Source organism: Anomaloglossus baeobatrachus, chromosome 5 (genome assembly GCF_048569485.1).
Source record: "Anomaloglossus baeobatrachus isolate aAnoBae1 chromosome 5, aAnoBae1.hap1, whole genome shotgun sequence".
In the NCBI taxonomy this organism is placed as follows: domain Eukaryota; kingdom Metazoa; phylum Chordata; class Amphibia; order Anura; family Aromobatidae; genus Anomaloglossus; species Anomaloglossus baeobatrachus.
This window is the reverse complement of record NC_134357.1, coordinates 544,399,759-544,424,033: the sequence shown is the minus strand read 5'-3', so window position 1 is coordinate 544,424,033 and position 24,275 is coordinate 544,399,759. Positions and strand designations below refer to the sequence as shown.

Genomic DNA, 24,275 nt, shown 5'->3' with positions numbered 1-24,275 from the left:
TTTATCTAGTGTGCCCTTAAGGCAATTAAATATATAATATAATCTTAGTTTGCTCTTTTATCTCACTCCATGAATCTCAATGTGCGTGATCTCGGTTCAATATCACAGGCTACCTGGGCTGGTTTCTCGCCCGATATAATCCTGCTACCGGACCACACTTCTATCTTAACTAGGAACTGAACCACGCTTCTATCTTAACTAGAAACTAATGGCAATGTAAAACTGCAACAAAGTGGACCTTACGTACCCCTGGGGGTGCAGAACGTCAAATATTGGCGGACGTGACGAGATGGTATCACGTGGCTCTGACGTATTAGAGACGTTAGGATGGGGCTGCGAGGTGCAGTTTCAATACAGTTACAAGAGAAATCATACAGAGGAGAACCATATTCATGTTCAGAATGTGGGAAATGTTTTGAAACTAAACAAAATCTTGATTCACATAATAGAATTCACACAGGAGAGAGGCCTTTTTCATGTTTAGAATGTGGAATTTTGATTTTATTGTCATGTAAATAACATTTTTGGTGGCTTTTTATACCAATATTTGGAAAGCAGTATAAACAAACAGTTGAACACTACGTTCTGCTGGATCATGTATGGTCATCTTAGTCTGTGAACTGTCATTGTCTTAGTGAATAATTCAATTTTGCTGCATAACTTGCCATTTATATTAACAAAGTAGAAATGTTGAAAAATATTAGTTTCAAGAATATTTAAAATTAATAATCTGTTTTATTCTTCGCAGATGATGGTGACAGAAGATCGGAAGGACAACTGATATCTTCAATTGTTAAATCAGATGACTTTGAGATCACACAGGACACAATTGAAGTGAATGACATTACTCCAGATATCCTATCATCCCTTCACAGCAAAGAGCTTTCATCTGATCCTATGAAACAGGTTCTTTCTTCTAATTCGTCACAGAGTACGAAGAAAAATAAAATTCACAAAAGAGGCATTGAAAAACAAACTGGTCTTAAAGTAAAGAAACAAATTTCAAATTCAGAATATAGAAATCGTTTTCCCCTCAAAATATCTTTTGTTAAGCATCAAAAAAGTCACACGGACAGGAATAGATTTTCTTGTGCCTTCAAATGTGGGAAATATTTTAAATGTAAATCACATCTTTTTTGGCATGAGAAAATTCATACCGGGGATAAATCACAATCATGTTCAGAATGCGGAAAATGTTTTGTACAGAAATCAGGTCTTGTTAGACATCAAAGAATTCACACAGGGGAGAAGCCATATTCCTGTTCAGAATGTGGTAAATGTTTTGTATTTAAATCAAGTTTTATAAGACACCACCAGACAATTCACACAGGGGAGATGCCGTATTCATGTGCAGAATGTGGGAGATGTTTTGTAGATAAATCACGGCTTGTTAGACACCAGAGAAATTACAGAGGGGAGAAGCATTTTTCATGTTTAGATTGTGGAAAATCTTTTGCAGAGCAATTTCACCTTATTAAACACCAGAGCAGTCACACAGCGAAGAAGCTTTTTTACTGTTCAGAATGTGGGAAATATTTTATGCAGAAATCAGACCTTACGATACACCAGAGAATTCACACAGGGAAGAAGCCATACTCCTACCTAGATTTTGAAACCTGAATTACTGGAAAACCATATTTTGTTGACCATCAAAAATAACATACATGGGAAGAAATTTTATAGACAAATTGTACAAAACACATATAAGAGACCTTTGTATAATTAAATGAGAAAAGTAAATTACTTTAGAAATTGATACACTTTTTGGACTGTAAGTTTTAACAAGAAAAACATCTTGCTATTGAGTGAGTGTCTCTTAAAGACTTGAGTCTGCTTCCTGTGATAGAGAATGCTGAGACAGTGTCCTTCCCTATCACTGAAAGAACTGCCCTCGCTCCTTCTGCCCCACATTGATCTATGTGATCGGTTCAGTGCAGGAGAGGAAGTTGCTGGGACCTACACAAATGGTGCATATCCTGAGTGAGCAGCTGAAGAACCTTCCACCTGACTAGCTCCAGGGTCTTTCAGGACATGACCTAGAAGAAACTGCAAAATGGTGTAATGTGTTCACAGTGTATGTGTATGAAAATATGCATTTGTAGAAAAACTGTAGATAATGTACATACTGTTTCTAGTAGAGTTCTATGTACTGTCCATGTAGCAGTGTTGTGGTGTGGTGTGTACATATATATATATTTATGCCCATTAATAGAGACTGGCGAACCTGCAGTTCGTGTTTGCCGGGTCTGGGACCAGACTTGATACTAATTTTACCCCGCAACCCATATAAAGGCCGCTTTACATACAACGACATCGCTAACGCGATGTCGTTGGGGTCATGGAATTCGTGACGCACATCCGGCCTCGTTAGCAACGTTGTTGCGTGTGGAACGCAGAAACGACCGTTAACGAGCAAATTTTCTTACTTTATCGGTGCTCGTCGACACGCTGTCCATTTCCCAAATATCGTTGCTGCTGCAGGACGCAGGTTGTTCGTCGTTCCTGTGGCAGCACACATCGCTGTGTGTGACACCGCAGGAATGAGGAACATCTCCTTACCTGCGGCCGCCGACAAGGAGGAAGGAAAGAGGTGGGCGGAATGTTTGTTCCGCTCATCTCCGCCCCTATTGGGTGGCTGCTTAGTGACGTCGCTGTGACGCTGAACAAACTGCCCCCTTAGAAAGGAGGCGGTTCGCCGGCAACAGCGACGTCGCTAGGCAGGTAAGTAGTGTGACAGGTATAAGCGATGTTGTGCGCCACGGGCAGCGATTTGCCCGTGACGCACAACCAACGGGGGCGGGTACGCATGCTAGCGATATTGATATTGATATCACTGCGTGTAAAGTGGCCTTTAGTCTATAGGGACCTAAATAAATGGTATAAAATGGTGGTTAGTAAGAGCTAGGGAGCTGCAAAAGAAGTAAAGTGGGGAGTAAAGCAGGACAGTTATAGTTACTGAGTTTCCACGCTGCTGTCACACTGTTTCAACGAACACTCTTTAAACCTTATGAATATTCACAGCTTCCCCAGCCCACCCTTTCTCACAGTGTCTGTGATTTTTTTCGATTAGACTGCGCCTCCACCCTCTGTGCCAACGTCTGTGATTGGTTGACCTCGCTGAATGGGTCCCAAGTGTAAAAATAAATACTGTATTTTTCGCTTTATAAGACGCACCTGATTATAAAATGCACCCCCAAATTTGGTGAAGGAAAAGAGAATTATTTTTTTTTAATGTTAAATGTGGTCCATCTTATAATGCCAGTGTCCGTCTAACAAATCATATAGGGTATATGTCCCTCATAGCCCCCCATCCTAAAATTAGCCCCCTTAATCTGGATATGGCTCCCTTATATTGAATATAGCCCCCTTGTGATGGCACACGTTCCCCTGTGCTGCCTATGGCCCCCTATGGATTGCACACGTTCCCTGTGCTGCCTATGGCCTCCTATGGATTGCATACGTTCCCCTGTGCTGCCTATGGCCCCCTATGGATTGCACACATTCCCCTGTGCTGCCTGTGGCCCCTTATGGATTTCATACGTTCACCTGTGCTGCCTATGCCCCCCTATGGATTGTATACATTCCCCTGTGCTGCCTATGGCCCCCTATGGATTGCACAAGTTTCCCTGTGCTGCCTATGGCCCCCTATGGATTGCATACGTTCCCCTGTGCTGCCTATGGCCCCCTATGGATTGTATACATTCCCCTGTGCTGCCTATGGCCCCCTATGGATTGCATAAGTTCCCCTGTGCTGCCTATGGCCCCCTATGGATTGTATACGTTCCCCTGTGCTGCCTATGGCCCCCTATGGATTGCATACATTCCCTTGTGCTGTATATGGCCCCCTATGGATTGCATACGTTCCCCTGTGCTACCTATGGCCCCCTATGGATTGCATACGTTCCCCTGTGCTGCCTATGGCCCCCTATGGATTGCACAAGTCCCCCTGTGTTAGATATCACCCCCATGCTGCTGCCCATAGTAAAATAAAACACTCTTTCCTTACCTCCTCCAGCGCTGATCTCCCTCCTGTCTCCCTCCTTGCTTCTCTTCCTCTACTTCCTGGTTCTTGGTGCTGATCATGTGATCAGCACAGCAGAGTGACTTCATCTCTGCGTGCCTGATCACAGTGGAAGCAGGGACACCGGGGAGAAACGCTGGAGGGGGTAAGTAAAGCTTTTTTATTTTAGAATGAGCAGCAGCATGGGGGCCATATCTAACACGGGGGGGCATGTGCCATCACAGGGGGGCGCAAGGACATATAATATGCACCGCTCCCCCAGCCTGTCACTGCAGTGCGGTTTCAGCACCATGGAGATGGACAGCGGCTGTGCATATTATATGAGCGGGAGCAGGAGATCAAAGGCTGCAGCCCGCAGTGTTCACCTGCGCTCCAGAGCTGCCCCCACCTCCCCTGGACCCTGCAGTGTGTGTGTGTGTGTGTGTGTGTGTGTGTGGGTATATATATATATATATATATATATATACCGTATTTTTCGGACCATAAGACACACTTTTTTTCCTCCAAATTTGGGAGGAAAGTGTGGGGTGCGTCTTATGGTCTGAAGCTGCGGGGTAGGGAGCTGTGGGGAGTCAGCGCTATGCAGTGGGATCACAGGAGGCAGGGTGGATCGCTGCTGCAGGAAGCCGGCGGCTGGAGAAACCACGTGTGCCCGCTGCTTAAAGTAAACGAATATTCATTAGCTGCTCCCCGCCCACCTCTTTCTGCAGTCAGCGGGGGTGAGGAGCAGCTAATGAATACTTGTTTAATGTAAACAGCGGTCACACGTGGGAGCTCCAGACGCCGGCTTCCTGCAGCGGCTGGGGAGACTGTGTGTCCGCTATTTAGGAGGCAGGAGCAGGGTGCCGCTGCAGTCATATCTGGCCCGGGGGAAGTGCACATCACTGCAGTGTCCAGGCCAGAGCACGGCATACCTTCACAGCACAGCCGCAGTCTCTGTGCTGAGGGCTCAAATTACTTTCACTTTGTTCCTGCCTCTGCTCTAGAAACGAAGTCTCTCGTAACAGCAGGACCTGCAATGATGTAATGAAGAGGGGTGGGCCAGAGCAGCACAGTGCCCCGCCTCTTCATTACATCACTGCAGGTCCTTGAGATATGGGAGACTTTGTAATGTCAGGATCAAACTGAAGCATGGTGAGCAGCACATCAGTGCAAGTAAGGCAATAAATAATATAGTATAAAGGCGTTACTGTACACCTGGATGGGGTTGGATCATATACACACACACACACACACACACACACTCTCACACACAGTATATAACTATATACACACACACAATATAACTATATATATATATATATATATACACACACACACATACACACACACCAGATTGGAGGATCACACATATAATGATGGGGAACATACATATTCCACGATGGGGGCCATATATACCTGGAAGGTACCCAGGATGGGGGATATCAGGACAGAATTTAGGGATATTATTACCTCAATAACACTGTCAGCAGTAAAATAACAGTGTGTCATGACCACATTCTTTTACTTTAATTTTATTTTTTTTCTCTATTTTTTCCTCCTCTAAAACAATGGTGCGTCTTATAATCCGAAAAATACGGTGTATATATATATTATATATATATATATATATATATATATATATATACACCCCCCCCCGTATATTCGGCATATAAGACGCACCCCCTACTTTCCCCCAAAATTTTGGGGAACAAAAGTGCGTCTTATAAAGCGAAAAATACGGTAATTAGAAAACGGGGTGTGCAGTCCCCTATATTTTGATACCCATCACAGATAATAACAGCTACACTTTGCAGCCGCCAGGTGTGTGCTTTATGTTGGCTGTGTATTAAATTACGAGGGACCCCACATGTTGTTTATTTGTTTCTTTAATTTAAATTATTTAAATAAATCATTTTAAAAAACGGCATGGTGTCTCTTCCCATTTTGATACCCAGCGAAGATAAACCAGACAGGGGCTGGGGAGACTCATTATTGGGCTCTCCCCAGCCTACAAATAGCAGCCAGCTGCCATCCCAGTATTGGCACATCCATTTGATGTGCCAATCCTGGTGTTTATGCAGCAAATCCCGATTGCTCTTGTGCGGCGGTGGCAATGGGGGTAATATTATAATATTAGGGGTCCATGACAGCTGTAATTTGTAAAAAAAAACAAGGCTGCTACGAAGCACTGGATTAATGATGGGTGTAAGTAGGTTGTGTAAGTAAAAAGAAACACAAAACAGAAAAATTCTTTAAGAAAAAAAAAAATCACCCTCTTTCTCCAATATTTTAAACCCCAAAACACTCCTCCAGGTCCAACATAATCTCCATCACACTATTCTCGGCTCTGTTACATCTTGAGGTTGCTGTGCGCTATCATATTAGAAAATGTGACCGATCCTTGAGACTTGCGGGACACACTGACTGAGCCGCAGCAGTGAGAGCGGTGATGTCAGTTCACCTGAGGTCACAGCTGTAGATTCCCATGGTACCCCAGTTGTGACCTCAGATTACCAGATTAGGCTGTGTGCGCATGTTGAGTACTGTATTTGGTTTCTGAAATTTCTGTACCAAATCTCCATCTCCTGGCAAAAAACCGCATCAAAAATGTGGTCAGAAAAATATGGTTTATTTCAATTTAAAATGTTTGTAATTGCTCATATCTTTCATTAAAAACAAAATAAAAAGCAATATTCAATGTGTAGTGAATATTTCACATTGTTATAGTGTCTACAGTATATATGAATATACTAGCTGTACTACCCGGCTCCGCCCGGGTTAATAACTGCTGTTAACAAAATAGAATGTATTAACAAAAATGTATTCTGCACACAAAAACCACAAAACAAATAGATATAAATGTGTGTGTGTGTTTTAGGGCGATTATGTGGCGAGGTTGGTGTATGTGTGGTGAGATGTGTGCTGAGGGTGGTATATGTGTTCAACCACATGGTAGTGTGTGGCGCATTTTGTGTGTGTGTTCATATCCCCGAGTGTGGTGAGTATCCCATGTCGGGGCCCCACCTTAGCAACTGTACGGTATATACTCTTTGGCGCCATCGCTCTCATTCTTTAAGCCCCCTTGTTCACATCTGGCAGCTGTCAATTTGCCCCCAACACTTTTCGTTTCACTTTTTCCCCATTATGTAGATTGGAACAAAATTGGTAAATTGGAACGTGCGATTTGCCCCAAACACTTTTCGTTTCACTTTTTCCCTATTATGTAGATAGGATCAAAATTGATAGGTAAATTGGATCGCGCGGGGTTAAAATTTCGCCTCACAACATAGCCTATGACGCTCTCGGGGTCCAGACGTGTGAGTGTGCAAAATTTTGTGGCTGTAGCTGCGACGGTGCAGATGCCAGTCCCGGACATACATACATACACACACACATACATACACACGCCCGGGTTAATAACAACTGTTGTTAACAAAATAGAATGTATTAACATTCCTGGGATAGAATGTATAAATAGAATGTATTAACGCCTGGGATAGTAACTGTCTCTCTGTTTCTTTCCCATTCTCTGTCTGTCTCCCCCTCTGTATATATCTCTCTGTCTCTCTCCCTATCTTTTGTCTGTCTGTCTCTTTCCCTGACTGTCTCTGACTGTCTCTGTCTCTTTCTCCGTCTGTCGCAATCTCTTTCCCTGTCTGTCTATTTATTTCCTTGTCTGTCTATCTATCTCTGTCACATTCCCGGTCTTTCTCTTTCCCTGTCTGTCTCTTTCCCTCTCTTTCCCTGTCTGTCTCTTTCCTTGTCTGTCTCTTTCCCTCTGTCTCTTTTTCCCTGTGTCTGTCTTTGTCTGTCTCTTTACCTGTCCTTGTCTGTCTCTTACCCCGTCTGTCTCTTTCCCTCTCTTTCCCTGTCTGTCTGTTTCCCTGTGTCTGTCTCTATGTCTGTGTCTGTCTCTTTACCTGTCTGTGTCTGTTTCTTAACCTGTCTCTCTGTTTCCCTCTCTTTCCCTGTTTGTCTCTTTCCCTGTCAGTCTGTCTCTTTGTCTGTGTCTGTCTCTTACCCTGTCTATGTCTGTTTCTTACCCTGTCTGTGTCTGCCTTTTTCCCTGTCTGTGTCCGTCTCTTTCCCTGGCTGCATTGTGACACGCCAACATTCCATTTAAGGGCGTGGCTGCGCATTCTTATGAAGTTCTGGCTGCACTGTGGCTCCCAGCTCCATTCGCTTTAATGGAGGCAGGTTTTTTGGTGAATAACTGTAAAGCGCGGGGTTAAAATTTCCCCTCACAACATAGCCTATGACGCTCTCGGGGTCCAGAAGTGTGAGTGTGCAAAAGTTTGTGGCTGTAGCTGCCACTGTGCAGATGCCAATCCCGGACATACATACATACATACATACACACACACATACATACACACATTCAGCTTTATATATTTGATATCAAGAAGTATTCCAGCCCTCTCTCATCCCCCAAAATAAATGCCTAACATTCCCTCCATCTTCTTCCTAACTCTCATTTGTAGAAATCGAATACTGGTAAAAAAAAGTATCGGAGCTAGGGTCTTCTCTGGAGATAAAAAATCAGTGGAGGAACAAACAGGCTCAACTGGGGTAGTTGTGAGAAGCCACAACTACTGGACAAGAATAGATGGCTGCTGTAGCATCCCCGGGGATAGTAGTAGTCCTTTTAGAAGCAGAGACAGGACAATGCTGCATGGCCATGGAAGATTCCTATGTGATTTTGTCCTGAGGAAGGAGAAATTGCTCCTAGAAATGCAGAATTTTCCACAGCCGCTCAACATTGTCCCGTCTCTGCTTCTACAAGGACTATAACTCCCAATTCTAAACAAATAAGGTAGTTCCCAGTTATCAATCCTCTTTCCTTTGTAGACTTTTGAAGATAAAGTATCTTCATCGTCTGCTCTTTACCTCTTCACACAAGGTCCTTGAACACATTTTTTATCATCTTTTGTATCCAAATTGTAATATTTTAGAGAGCATAGAAATTGGTGGGAAAAATCACACTTTTTTAGATTTAACCACTAATTTTTCATTATTTTTTTTATTTTTTTTTTTAAATGGAGATTACAATAAAATGTCTCCAATTCTTTTGCCTTTTTCAATCCAAAATGTTGGGGTAACATCTATACAGAAATGTCATGTACAGAAATATTAGGGCTACAGCAACATGATATATTTTATACAGCAGAATATCACTATCTCCATAGATCTTTATACTAGGATATATGGATCAGACAAGCTCCTCATATCTAGATAGTATCTATTTTACTCAAACACTCTTTATATGAATAAGATCAGTGAGTCTCATTATACCGAGTAGAGAAGCTCCAGGGACAAGGACCCCGTCTCGTACTGACACGCTGGAAGCACGAAGTCTCCAGCTCCGGTGCCCAGATTCTCTCATTTTTGGCTCCAATGTTTTTGTAGAATAAATCCCCTTCTCATACAGTCCTATAGTAATGAGTTTGTTAATCATGTTTTGTAGGAGGGTTCGCCTGAATCCATCTAGACGTCATCAGTTGTTGTGCAAGAAACATATGTATAAGATCAGCAGGTTCCGCTAAGCACTTCAGGCCTTTGGCCTCTGTACGTATGCCGACCTTGTGGAGATACAAAGGGTCATATATCCCTTTTAGATAATTTAAGGTGACAGACAGCAACTTGCCCTCGGCACTTATTCACATGTCAGTTTTTCTTGTACAAATTCTAGCCGTGTGTTTCTTGGATAGAATTCACACCTATTGTAGTCTATGGAGTCATTCACATGTCCGTGTATTTTTGCGGACCAAGTTGTCCGCACAAAGTTACTGAGAAATGTTCAATTTTGACTCAAATCTTGAAACAAATTTATCAATACAAGTCTATGGGGTCATGAAAAGATTGTACACTACTAGGATGCCATCCATGTGCTGTCTGTTTTTCACGGGCTGTTTATTATTAGAGATTTCAGAAACCTCCTTAAGTTCATTTTTTCATCCAAGAGAAATTCATGAAATTCAAATCGTAAAAACTGACACTGGAGGAAACTGATCAATACTGAGAAAATTTTTAAAACTTAATTTAGGGATATTAATCCTATTTGTGCATCAAAAGAGTGTCCGATGTGAAAATATCTGAGGGAGGTTACATTTGTCTTGTAATTGCTGAAATTAATAGAGCAATACAAGTCTCGTAAAATATCAGATAAAATCCAATTTTCACACCCGTCTAATTGTGATAATTCAGGTGGGGTCTGGTTGCTCGAAACACATGTTAACAAAGTGAGGCCGTCAACTCTCCCTTATTGTTTTATTTTATACCACAATTTATGGATCAACAGAACAGTGAGCGGTCTGGACCTTCCTTCATTCCATGTGCCATTTTCTAAAGCAGCTAATCGATCCATATACCTGAGATATTGCGAGATGTCACCACTTAACAGCCGCTCCTAGTCATACTTTAATCCTGTCTTGGTGCCGGTCCTGCATTGTCCTGAGTATTTTGTAATATTTCTTGTTGTAGTCTCTGACCGCTGTTCCAAGTCAGATCTCTAAAATACACATTTAAGGACTCTTTCACACATCCATGTTTCCGGTACGTGTAGCTTTTGTTTTTACACGGATATCACACGTACCCATTACTTGCTATGGTTTCACTCACATATCTGTTTTCACACTGACCATGTGTCCGTGCAGTACACACGGAGACATGTCTGTTTTTCTCTAGTCTGATGGCTCACAAAGACCCATACAAGTCTATGGGTGCGTGTAAAACACGGACGGAATCCATGTGACACATACCGGATGTAACTGAAATAAATGTTCTTTTATGTGTAAAAGATGTGAAAATCTAGGAAAATTATAGATAAATTCTAAGTAGATGAATAGGTATATAGATAGCTAGATAGCTTGTACAGCTATTTAACAGAATTAATAACTAATTTAAAAAAAAAATGATGTGGGATTCCCCCCAATTTACATAACCAGCACATGTAAAGCAGCAAGTGTAACCCTCAGCTATCCCTTGGCTGTTTCTAAAAATAGAGGGGATCCCACCCTGATTTTTAAATCATTTGAACAAACAATGAAAAAAAAACGGCGTAGGGTCACCTCATTTTTGAAAACCAGTCAAGAGACAGCAGCTGATATTTTTAGGGTGGGAAGGGCCATGGTTATTTGGTCCTTCCCAGCCTAAAAATAGCAGCCAGCAGTCGCCCCAGAAGTAGAACACATCTATTATATGTACTCTGCTCTTCCCATTTCCCTGGTGCAGTGGCAAATGGGGTTGATGTCAGCTATAAATTGCCAGCTGGCAGCAAGCCTTGGTATTAGTAATGGGTGATTCATCAGCTACTCCCCAATACTAATACACTAGTTGAAAAATTAAAAATACATTTTATTTTAACAAAACCCCCTAACTACACCCTTGTTCACCAATTTATTTCAAATTTTAACAAAATGTCCGACGTATTCCATAGCGTATGTCCCACGATGTTCCCCAAAAGCGAACCTGAAAGACAAAAAAGAGCAAATTATTAAAAAAATAAAGACAATAGACACCCTCTTTCTCCAATTTATTTCCCTGGCAAATCCCTAATCTGGGTCTGGCGTAATCCAATAAGGGGGTCTCGTGACAATCTTATACTCACTGTCCCAGACAATGAAGAACAGAACGTTCCACATTGCCTGAGAGAGCTGAGTGACATCCACTGGAGTGACCTGAGATGACCTCATGATGTCAGGTATATGAACAGGATGGGGGTATTTGAACAGGATGGGGGTATATGAACAGGATGGGAGTATATGAGCAGGATGGATGGGGGGTATATGAACAGGATGGGGGTATATGAACAGGATTGGAGTATATGAGCAGGATGGATGGGGGTATATGAACAGGATGGGAGTATATGAGCAGGATGGGTGAATATGAACAGGATGGGGGTATATGAACAGGATGGGGGTATATGAACAGGATGGGGTATATGAACAGGATGGGGGAATATGAGCAGGATGCTGGTATATAAGCAGGATGGGGGTATATGAGCAGGATGGGGGTTTATAGCAGGATCATATACAAGGCAGGAGGATCATTACCATGATGGGGTACCTTAGTAGAGAATTTGGGGACATTACCCCCATAACAGTGTCAGCAGCAGATCCTCGCCCCATAACAGTGTGTCATGACCACATTTTTTTGCTTAAAGTTTTATTTTCCTATTTTCCTCCTCTAAAACCAGGGTGCGTCTTATAGTCCTGTGCGTCTTATAGTCCGAAAAATACGGTAAATAAGTATGACAAATGTAGACTTTCCTGGTTTGGCTGCATTAATGCCATCAAAATAGATGTCCTCCCTTGGTTTTGGTTTTTTTTTCCAGACAATACCCATGAATTTGTCCCTGAGTTTTTTTTCTAGACCCCAATCGGCTCTGGGGCAATCGGAGACCCCGAATAGGAATCAAAATTCTATCTAGACATAAAAGTGCAGAGGGGCGGGGCTCTCTAACTTCAAATTATACCACAAAGAAGCCGTCCTGACGCGGTTGCTGGATTGGCAGTTCCACCACATTTCTTAACAGTGTGTGAGTTTGGAACAAACCAGCTCTGAATCACCTTCATGTTCTCTCCCTTGGCTCAGGGGAGGAGTAGGGGTTGATTGGGACCAGGAGGCGGACTTCGTAAAGATGGCTCTGAGAGTGTGGGATTTTTAGGTCAGGAAGGACTGTCTCTCCTTGGGCAAGGGACCGCTTACTTCTCTTTTTGGTAACCCAGAATTCCCCCTGGTCTTACCTCGGGACGTTATCTGAGGTTGAGTCGAGGAGAGGATCCTCGGTTTGATCATATTCTTCAGGGGAATATGTTGCCTTTTTATGAGACATTTGCGAGTGCGAGAGGTGCGGTGTCTTGGTTGGAATACTCACAGTTGAAGTCTTCTCTCATCCGGGGGAAGAGAGAGGGTTTTTACTACCCCCCTACTCAGTTTGAAAAGGTGTTTCTTCTGGGATCAACCCTCTCTACCAACATTTAAATCAGAGGGATAGCATAGAAAGCATAGAAAGCCCTAAATTCACCACAAGATGGCAGGAGGAGCTTGAGGTTGAGTTCACAGAGGTCACAGAGTTCTCTTTCCTGTTGTCTTGAAGCAGCCTTTTGACAGGCTGGTATCTCGCAGGTTGTATGGGATGATACCGCTCCTTGTTTGGAGCATGGTAACCTGTGAGGATAGATGCTGTATCAGTGTAGTCTTGCTGAAGTCTAATTAGGGCTTAGTGAATGCTTTATGATAACGCTTGGCAATGTTAAGAACTCCATTGATTCTCTCTACTGGAGTAGTGGCATCTCCTACACTCAACTCTGTCCACCAGGGGTTTGGAGGAGTCTTCTTACTGTCTTTAGCATGCTTGGGTGGAATGTTGATTAGCTGTTGCCTCACCTGAGATGATGTCTTCTGGTGGGAGCTGAGGCAATTGCGCCACTGGATGAAATGTGTGAAGATTAACAGGTGCGCCACTTAAGTTGATTAGACGGACTGGTACCCTTCCATTGGAGATAGTTACAACCCTGCGAGCAGAGTTTACTAATGGCTGTAGTCCTAGCAGGATTGGTTTGAGAAGACACTGATAGTCTTGATTTTCAGTACCTGGTCGTGCACGGCACTATACCATGGTCTCTGACCTAGGCTGTAGAATCACTGGTCAAGTGTCTCTGATGCAGACGTGGAAAATTTCACCCCTGCTGTTTGCAACCTTCTACTGGGCAATGAGCACATGAATGGCACACTGAATAGTTCGCTAACCAGAAGATGTAGCTGTAAGGAGAGAAGCATGCAAGGCACACAACACTTCTGGAAAACAATTTTTAATAACATTCAATGATGCTGGAGTTGGTTTCTTATTCGGCAGTTTCTTATTCGGCTATTATTTATTTTCTGGTTTTTTACAGGTTTCTTAACAAAAATAAAACATCCTAAGTATATAATACCATGTAGTCATGTGCCCTGTTGTGAATACACTTAAAAACAACTAAACAAAATTATACGACTAGCACAAAAATGGGCATCAAAGTGGGCACTGAGGTATGTTATTAAAGGGGTTAAATGGCTTTTTGCCGCTGATATTGTCAAGGTTAAAAATGACGATGATTATGAGACTCAAAGGATCTCTCGGGATCTGGCTGCTGTTTCAAATTAAAATGTCATGAGTGCACTTCGAGACTAAATAACTGGACAGCAAGTCAGTTACATCTATCTCCATGACTGGCTCTCACCAAGTGATCTTTATTATTTGAAAAAACTCTAGACCGAGCAGTAAAGGGGTGTAAACAAAACTTTTAGTCCAATCAAGTATCGTAGGTCGGGGCTTCATGACGTATAGGATCTGCATATCCTCTCTTTGATTGGACAGTCCAGACTCCAGGAATTTCTTTTGTCCATCTGTCTTGGGTGCAAACAGGAAATGGCAGCCATCTTTACAATTACTTGTGCTGGTATATACTGTGTGTAAGGAAAATACACTGAATATGTAATATACATATATACATGTTAGTAAGAAACAAAGCATTCACAAATATGTGTGTTAGTTCACATCTACTGAACTATATAACTGAGTCTATGAAATGGCTGAATTAAGTATTTTTATATACTCAATTCTTGTCCTCAACAGTCCCCCCTAAAGACTTACTTCTGCCATTTCTAAATTCTAAGGGTACTGTGTTCCCTTAGGAAGAGAGGTAGAAAGATCTGTTGAAAAACCTGCCTAACTGAACGTTGAAACATGGGCGAAAAGGGGAAAGGGGTTTTCTTCACCGGTTTGAGACCAAGGACTCCTAGGCGAGTCCTCACCCTTTGTTGTTGGACTTTCCCATGTCTCAAGGTTCTCTAAGTCCTCTCTTGTAACTGTTCTGGCAATGCTGGTCTAAGACTGTACAGGGTTTTCTGAAAAGGATAAGTATGAGCAGAACGCTCAGTGCAGCTCTGGTTGATCAACCCTTCTACAATGCGAGGTGTGGATCCATAGATTTTTCTGTGGTTGGATCAGCTCCTCTAATGTTGACTCATGGCTCTTTCTCGCTTGTCCTTTAGGATCAATCAGTCTCCTGACTGGAGACCATATGCTAATAGTTCTGATTTAAGATCTGGAATTGGAAAATATACCTGATTATCACACTATTCAGTCAATTATGTAAAAATATACATGTTTCTGCTAAACCAAAAAACATCTTACATAAAGACCTGCTTATTGCAAAAAGAAAACAAAACAAAACATACATGTTGTACACGATTTGCCAGTTTCCACTTTTCTGTAAAATATACATTGTTTGTAAACACATTTTTTTTTTTTTTACATACCAACTTCATGTGCTTCTCAACAATAATATCGTTTTCTGCACTGGAATGCCTCTGACCAAACCTGGAGAGAGATTTACACAACACGCACAAACTTGCATACAACGTGCTCATGATATACATCTATAATAAGTTTGCAGTCTCTAAAAAAATGGGTAGAGTAGGTGCAGGGTGTTTCTACGGACTCTTTACAGTTTTTTTCACTTCGTTCTAGGCACTTGTCTTACAAGACTGGTTGAGTCTACCCACCTGGGTACTGAACCCTGGCATCACCAAAGCACACACTGACAATTGTCTTTCACAGATGTTACCTGGGCCATCATTAAGAAGAGCTCTCATGGCAGAGAAAGCTTACCACCCTTTGTCCACAGATCTTCCTCAGTCAGCTGGCTCCCTGCATGTCACACTCCATTCCTTGTTGATTTGCTTGTTCCTGTAGGGATTTAAGAACACAAGGAGTGACAGAAGTCACTGACGTGACCGGTGTCACCGAGGCATGGTCTCTATGCATGGTGAAAGACTCTCAATTCTAGGCCCGTTCACTGCTTCTTGGTCAGCTGCACCTGTGCGAGGATCTCCATCCGAATCCATCAGCTCAGATCTAGACTTTCTTTTCGGCATACCTAATTCATTTGCCAACAGGAAAAAATCTACAACCTACATACACATCTAAAAACTCTAAAAACATTAATGCATCACTGTCTCCTGTATCAATAGGATTGGAGGGAGTGGTCAAATTTAGACTACCTCATGTGGTGTAAACAGCAGCATATCCAGTGCAGAATCGACCACCATCTGGTTTCATCTATAAAAACAAAAACTAAAAAATAGATCATTCTTATAACTTTATCTCTGATCATAATACAGTTAGTGGTCATCTATACATCACATGACTGAAAATACTAAATAAACAAACAAATAAACATATAAGACAAGACTTTCCTATTTCAGTTAACAGATATACCTCATAGTAATCTAGTAAACATAACCTATGGGAAAAAGGTCAACTTCAAAACCTAAATAATATGCCTGCTGCACCCTCGAAGAAACTGGAGAATATAATTAATACCTTATTCCCCCCTTGTTTAATTGTTTATTTACCAATATGGCAAAATTCAGAGTTTTTATACTGGTATTCCTTAAAAGAAAAGATAAAACAGCAGGTAATAACTTAGCTACATACTAAAACCTAAAATGAACAAACACTGAAAATAACGTATATCTTACAACAATATACATTGCTGGGGAATTTTAAAACCTTACGATAAACAACACTATATCCATAAAGAAAAGAAAAACCTTTGATAGTAGAAATAACTGAGACATGATTAAATGACAGCTGTGACTGGGCGACTAACCTGCAAAAATATATAAATTGTTTAGAAATAATCATAAAAACAGAAAAGGTGATAGAGTCACAAAATAAAAATATATTGTTCAAATAAATCGCCATTAAAAAACAAAACAACACAGAAATTAAATCGCACATCCCATGAAATCTAATATTCCCTATTCAGGTATAAGCAGTAAACTAAAAATGGGAAATCCTGAACTCTAAGGGTTAAACTAAACTTACATCACTATTGGGGAAAGACACATTCCATTCTTATCTCTGACTATCTATCAATTCAGTAAAAATTTCACTTATTTATCTTTGACTTGCATTTATGGGATAGCTGAGTAAACAAATATACTGTTTATACTTATTCAAATGTGTTAGTCATATATACCAGAGAACACCTCCCACCGGGGATGGGTGGAGAGCTTTGAACAAAGAGCCATTGCGAGGGGCGTGGCTCATGAGGTGTACTGCCATCAGTGGGTATAGCAAGACGGCTGCCACAGGAAGTTCCAGGCACCTGACTTCCAGGTGTAGCATCCATGTTGTGACTCCCTGGGTGTACTGGGAGTGGCTGAAGCTACGGGCGGTGCCAGGGGTGTTACTTTCAAGGGCTCTAAACTAGTTTGCATTACAGAATGCAAAGGAGGGGTTTGGTTAATACCGGATACAGTAACTCCTAGAGAAGGAGAACAATGGGGCACAGCTAGAGAAAAACATTTAGTGATTCTACAAACAGCAACACACAGTGAATAGGGTCTTTGTCCTCCAGTATACCCTCACTGGAGATTTAATCTGAACTTCAGTACATGGGTTGCAGCCTGCCATCTAGTGGTAGTCCAACGATTTTACACAAGTTTTTACAATCTTTTATATATTTTCCCGCTCTTTTTTTTTGTAACTAGGGCGACAGCGTTCTCAGCTCCTACTAAAAACAATCTCTTCTTGAACAGAGTATACAGTGCTCTAATTGGACCGGCCGGCTCCAACGGAGTTCTTTCTCGCCTCGTCCGCGTTTGTAATGCGCAGACAGTGACTCGCGTCTAATACGCAGGAGAATCCGCTAACTCCAGCACCCTTAAATTAACTAAAATGAAATCCTTTCCCGCCTCGTTTGCGTATCAAAACGCAAACAGTGGCCGGCGTCTAAAACGCAGGGGAATACGCTAATTCCACTTTAAGTTAACAGAACCCTTCCCGCCTCGTTTATTATCTATTCAATAGTTAATATTTAATAAACAGTGGCTGTGTCATCTGCAACACAGGGGAATCGCTAGTTCTCATACTTCTGTTCAAAAACAAACAATTGTAAATACTGAAAAACGCATGAATCCGTTAGTTTTTGTTCCAATCCAAACCAAAATAGCATTTGTCTTTCTTTCAAATCATTACAACTCCTTTGCTTGCTTTTGCTACACAAAGGCTGCTGTTACATCCTGTATGTTAGCCCACTGACCCCTCCTTTCTCCTCACTCCAAAGAGCTGCGCTGTCTCTGCCTCTTCACTCCTAGCAGGGATGGGTAATTCACTAACCCCCCCTTGCTTCCTCTCAGCTAAAAGACGGCAGGGACGTAGCTATGTAATTCGATCTCTGCTCTGTCTCAAGCAGCCGGTGGACATATGGCCCCCACCCCTTTTTTTTTTTTCCTTTCCCTCAATGTAAAGACTGCAGGCAGTGGGTGATTGTTAACTTCCCCCCCTGCTTACTTTGTGTAAGAGACTGCAGGCATAGCGCGTAATACAACTCCCGCTCTCTGTCCCGTGTAAGCAGCCAGTGAGGGACTGACCCCCCTTCTTTTTCACAGAACAAAGACAGCAGCTGCGTCCCTAGCCTCCGTTTCCTCTCCCTCTGCCTCTCTGCTGGGCACATGACCCCCCTTCTTCCCGATTCTCGGTGGCCCCACACTTTGCGCACCAACTGTCAAGGTTAAAAATGACAATGATGATGATGAGACTCAAAGGATCTCTCGGGATCTGGCTGCTGTTTCAAATTAAAATGTCATGAGTGCACTTCGAGACTAAATAACTGGACAGCAAGTCAGTTACATCTATCTCCATGACTGGCTCTCACCAAGTGATCTTTATTATTTGAAAAAACTCTAGACCGAGCAGTAAAGGGGTGTAAACAAAAGTTTTAGTCCAATCAAGTATCGTAGGTCGGGGCTTCATGACGTATAGGATCTGCATATCCTCTCTTTGATTGTGGACAGAAGAAAAACGGGTATATGCCGCGCTTAAAAACCACTGAGTTGGAAGTAATATAATATTTATCTTTTATTTACAGCATTCCTACGCGTTTCAGAGACAACAGACCGTCTCCTTCTTCAGGGAAAAAAGAAATCCTGGATTTCTTTTTTCCCTGAAGAAGGAGACGGTCTGTTGTCTCTGAAACGCGTAGGAATGCTGTAAATAAAAGAGAAATATTATATTACTTCCAACTCAGTGGTTTTTAAGCGCGGCATATACCCGTTTTTCTTCTGTCCACCATTATATTTATATCGTGCCTACGGGGCCGCTGCTTGAACCACGCGGACACTCACATGCCTTTGAAGGAGTTGTGACTGGCACAACCCCACCAGGTGAGTGTTACTGTACCTTCTCTAACATCATATGTTATATCGGGTAAGACCCTATTGCGCCCTTTTGTCTCCCCATTTTAGTTCATCTCTCTTTGATTGGACAGTCCAGACTCCAGGAATTTCTTTTGTCCATCTGTCTTGGGTGCAAACAGGAAATGGCAGCCATCTTTACAATTACTTGTGCTGGTATATACTGTGTCTAAGGAAAATACACTGGATATGTAATATACATATATACATGTTAGTAAGAAACAAAGCATTCACAAATATGTGTGTTAGTTCACATCTACTGAACTATATAACTGAGTCTATGAAATGGCTGAATTAAGTATTTTTATATACTCAATTCTTGTCCTCAACAATATCACACTACAATTACATAACTAGTGATGCCCCACATCAAATTCATGCTACTCCAACCTGGCCCAAATGGGTTCTGAGCACCAGAACTGGCATAAAAGAGGGCAGAAACCCAATTTTCACAGATTTGAATAAGTTGCAGGTGTTTTTAAGGGGTTAAATGGCTTTGGCCCACCGATATTTCACCTTAAATATGCCCTACATCAAGTTCATGTCACTCCAGCCTGGCCCAAACGGGTTCTTGGCATAAGAACTGGAATCAAACTGGGAACATTGCCAATTTTCACAGATTTGTAAGTAACAGGTGTTTTTTGAGGGGTTAAATGGCTTTGGGCCACTGATATCTTGTTATGGACATGGTTATGGACTGTTATAATTCTGAATACTGACCATATGAAGATATCCAAAAACAAGACTCAAGATGGCGTTTGAGCTGTTCTCAGTTACGGGACTTTCTGGTCATAAGTGAATCATGCTGACTTAGGTAAATATAAAATGATGAAACACATATACATGTATATCTCAGAATAAGCTTTTTTTTCCTGTTTACCCAATAGGATACGTATTACGTATTCTTGGCTCCAATCTAGCTGATTTCTTTAAATATATCTGAAGTTCCGCAATTAAAGCAGTCATATTTCTACTTGTAGACCATCACTGGTCTGTGTGGATGAATAGAATAAACAATTGAGATAAAGAATCGGGTTTGATGCTGCGCTAAAAACCACAATATCCAAGGTTGTAAAAAAACTTAAAAAAACTTTTTTTTACAACCTTGGATATTGTGTTTTTTTTTTTACAACCTTGGATATTGTGGTTTTTAGCGCAGCATCAAACCCGATTCTTTATCTCAATTGTTTTTTCTCCACGGCTTTATCAGGGCTGCAGCTGACCGCTTTCTTTACATTCAATTGTTTTGGCTTTCCCAGGAGTTGTGCCTGTCACAACCATAGCAGGTGAGTACCTGTCCTGTTTGTTATATCTCCATTTATCATCGGTTAAGACCCTATGTGCGCTTTTTTCCACAGTTCTTTCTGGATGAATAGAATAGCATGCATGCTGACAAATAACTCATGATCTGGAATGCAGACGGATTTAAGATGTGATTGCATTACTTGGATTGCATCATCCTAAATTATGTCCCCCTTAACAGATGACACCCAATTAATTTAATTACTTAATTATGGAATACTGGAATTAATTTAATTACGGAAGTTCAGATACATTTAAAGAAATCAGCTGGATAGGAGCCAAGAATACATAACACTTTTCCTATTGGGTAAACGGGAAAAAGAGCTTATTCTGAGATATGTATGTATATGTGTTTCATCATTTTATATTAAACTAAGTCAACATGATTCACTTTTGACCAGAAAGTCCCGTAACTGAGTACAGCTCAAACACCATCTTGAGTCCTGTTTTTGGATATCTTTATATGGTCAGTATTTAGAATTATAACAGTTCATATCCATGCCCATAACATTCCCCCTTTAGAGATAGTCAAAAATCTTTCCTTACTTCCATTGAGTCTATCGATCTGTCCTAATACCGATGGTTACCTCACTTGCCTACGAGATAACCCATCTCTTGTGGATGCAAAGAAGAGTGGAGCCAGCACTGCTCATGAATGGCATGCAACAATGAAAAAATAAAAAGTGTAAAATTCACAAATTCATTCCTACTGTAACAATTCAATGAGATTTTTTGCAAATTATTGATCAATGATTTGAGGCCCCCTGCCCCGCCACGGCAAATCTCTATAGGGGGGTCCCTACACTATGTTATAAATTAATATCGCACCATAAGGTCTCATATAATGACTTGAACAGGACCATATAAGAACACCACTAACCCGGGGAATGTCAGAACCGCTCCCATGCTGCAAGGACTGCCAACTGCGAATAAAGGCAGCCCAGGTGCCAGAGTGTGTGGCAGAACCAATCTAATAAAGGTTTTTTTTCGGGTGTGTCCGTTTATTTACTGTAATTTACAGATTAATCATGGAAGGTGTCTCATAGACGCCTGACATGATTAATCTAGGACTTATTGGCAGCTATGGGCTGCCAATAACTCCTTATTACCCCGATTTGCCAACGCACCAGGGCAAATCGGGAAGAGCCGGGTACAGTCCCAGAACTGTCGCATCTAATGTATGCGGCAATTCTGGGCGGCTGCTGGCTGATATTGTTAGGCTGGGGGGCTCCCCATAACGTGGAGCTCCCCATCCTGAGAATACCAGCCTTCAGCCGTATGGCTTTATCTGGCTGGTTTTAAAATTGGGGGGGACCGCACGCCGTTTTTTTTAATTATTTAATTATTTATTTCACTACACAGTATAGACACGCGCACCGGCTGCTGTGATTGGGTGCAGTGTGACACCTGTCACTCAACGTGGGGGCGTGTCTCACTGTAACCAATCATAGGCGCCGGTGGGCGGGGAAATCAGGGAATACGAGATTGTTTAATGGGCGGCCGGCTTTTTCAAAACAGTAAAATCCGCCGGAGCAGTGTGAACGCCGTGCAGCGCCGGTGAGTATATGAGAGAGGGGGATAGACTGACATGGACAGAGAGTGTGGGACAGAGATAGTGACCGACTGACAGAGATTAGTGAATGACAGACATTGTGAGGCGCTTCAGAATGCAGCTTTTCAGCTGCGCTCTGAAGCGGACCTTTTTTAAGCTGCGGTGCAGAGCGCACACCTGCGCACATAGCATCAGACACCAAAATCGTATGAGGGATGTCACACGTTACAATTGACTAGGTTCGTGCAACAAAACGCTCAATTCTAGACAAAGATACGATGTATTTGCGATCAACGGTTTTGCGTTCAATCCTGATCGCACGTAGCTGTCACACGCAGATACCTCACAAACGATGCCGGATGTGCGTCACTTACAACTTGACCCCAACGACTGATTGTGAGATATATTGAAGCGTGTAAAGTGGGCATTACTTATTAAAATTTGTTAAAATTGGGTTTCTGTCCACTTTGATGCCAGTTTTGACACCCAGAACCCATTTGGGCCAGGCTAAAGTGGTTTGAATTTGATGAGGGGCATCAATAGGTATGTATATATAGTGAGATATCAGTGGCTCAAAGCCATTTAACCCCTCAAAAACACCTGTTACTTATTCAAATCTGTGAAAATTGGTGATTTGCCCATCTTGATGCCATTTCTGATGCCCATAATCTGTTTGAGCCAGGCAGAAGTAGCATGAATTTGATGTTTGGCATCACTAGGTATGTAATTGTAGTGTGAGATCAGTGGCCCAAAGCCATTTAACCCCTTCAATAACATACCTCAGTGCCCTCTTTGATGCCCATTATTGTGCCAGTCATAATTTGTTTTAGGTGTTTTTAAGGGTATTCACAACAGGGCACATGACTGCGGTATTATATACTTGGGATGTTTTATTTTTGTGGAGAAACCTGAAAAAAACGAAAAAAAATAATAGCTGAATAAGAAACTGACGAATAAGAAACCAACTTCAGACCCAAATAAGAAATTGAACGAATAAGAAACCAACTTCAGCATTGTTCAGGTAATCATATTAATTACTTACCCCTGTTCCATTTTGGACTAGGGTTCTACACAGCAATGCACCTTGTCTATTCTTGTTTTTCTATTTATCTATATTGCAATCTATCTATGTAGCCATCTATCCATCTATCCCTCTACTTATCTATCTCTCTATCTATCCTTATATCCATCTATCTTATCCCTCCATCTCTCTCTAATATTTTTGTATATGTGTCATGCACATATGCACACAAATACATAGACATGTGTATTTATCTGTATGCACATCCAAGTATTCACCGATATGTTCATATTATTTAAGCTTCATTACAGGTTTGAGAAAGTCTCGGTGTGGTGAAGTGTCGTATGTGAACATATAGGTCAGTGATGGCGAACCTATGGCACGCGTGCCACCAGGGGCACGCAGAGCCCATTCTGCTGGCACGCGCTCTGTGTCCTCATTCTGCCGCTTTGATCTACTGGTGCGGTGGCAGTTAGTCAGGGCAGGAGGCAGGTAAACTAATCCTTGACACTCTGTTTCCATCATGACTATTATTTCTCTCTATCATCCTATGTGCCTTTACTGTCCACTTTCACCGCCCTGTCCCCCCTCCATCACCACTCATCCACATTAGTCCCTCTCTCCTCTCCTCTCCTATGTACAGTTCACAGGCCCTTTTCACCTATCTGATTAACCTCAATCCTTCATGCTCCAGGGTATCACACAAAAACACGTCCAAAAACCATCTGACCCTTCTCCTTCTACTCCTACTTCTTTCAGGTGATATCTCTCCTAATCCCGGTCCACCCCATGCTAACTTTACCCCCTCCCCCACCTCCCATAGAAACCCTGATAATATTATTAACATTCCCTGTACACCCTCACTTCCCTCTTTTAATTGTGCTCTATGGAATCCACGGTCTGTATGTAACAAGCTTCCTTACATCCACAACCTCTTTCTCAATTACTCTCTTAACTTACTAGGCCTAACTGAAACCTGGATTCAGGATTCTGATACTACTTCCCCTGCTGCCATCTCTCATGGTGGTTTACACTTTACCCATTCACCAAGACCTGGAAACAGACATGGTGGCGGAGTAGGCTTACTACTGTCCCCACAGTGCACTTTCCAGGTCATCCCCCCAGCTCCATCACTCTCATTCCCATCCTTT

General features: G+C 42.0%; 1 protein-coding gene across 1 annotated transcript in view; it reads left to right on the top strand.

The window, feature by feature from the left end:
• Positions 1-6,686, top strand: part of LOC142312948 (uncharacterized) — an 80,978-nt gene extending 74,292 nt beyond the window's left edge. Inside the window, exon 11 of the mRNA XM_075351936.1 lies at positions 749-6,686. Coding sequence (XP_075208051.1) covers positions 749-1,620 — 872 coding nt within the window. The 3' untranslated portion in view covers positions 1,621-6,686. The remainder of the gene's footprint in view (positions 1-748) is intronic.
• Positions 6,687-24,275: the final 17,589 nt, after the last annotated feature.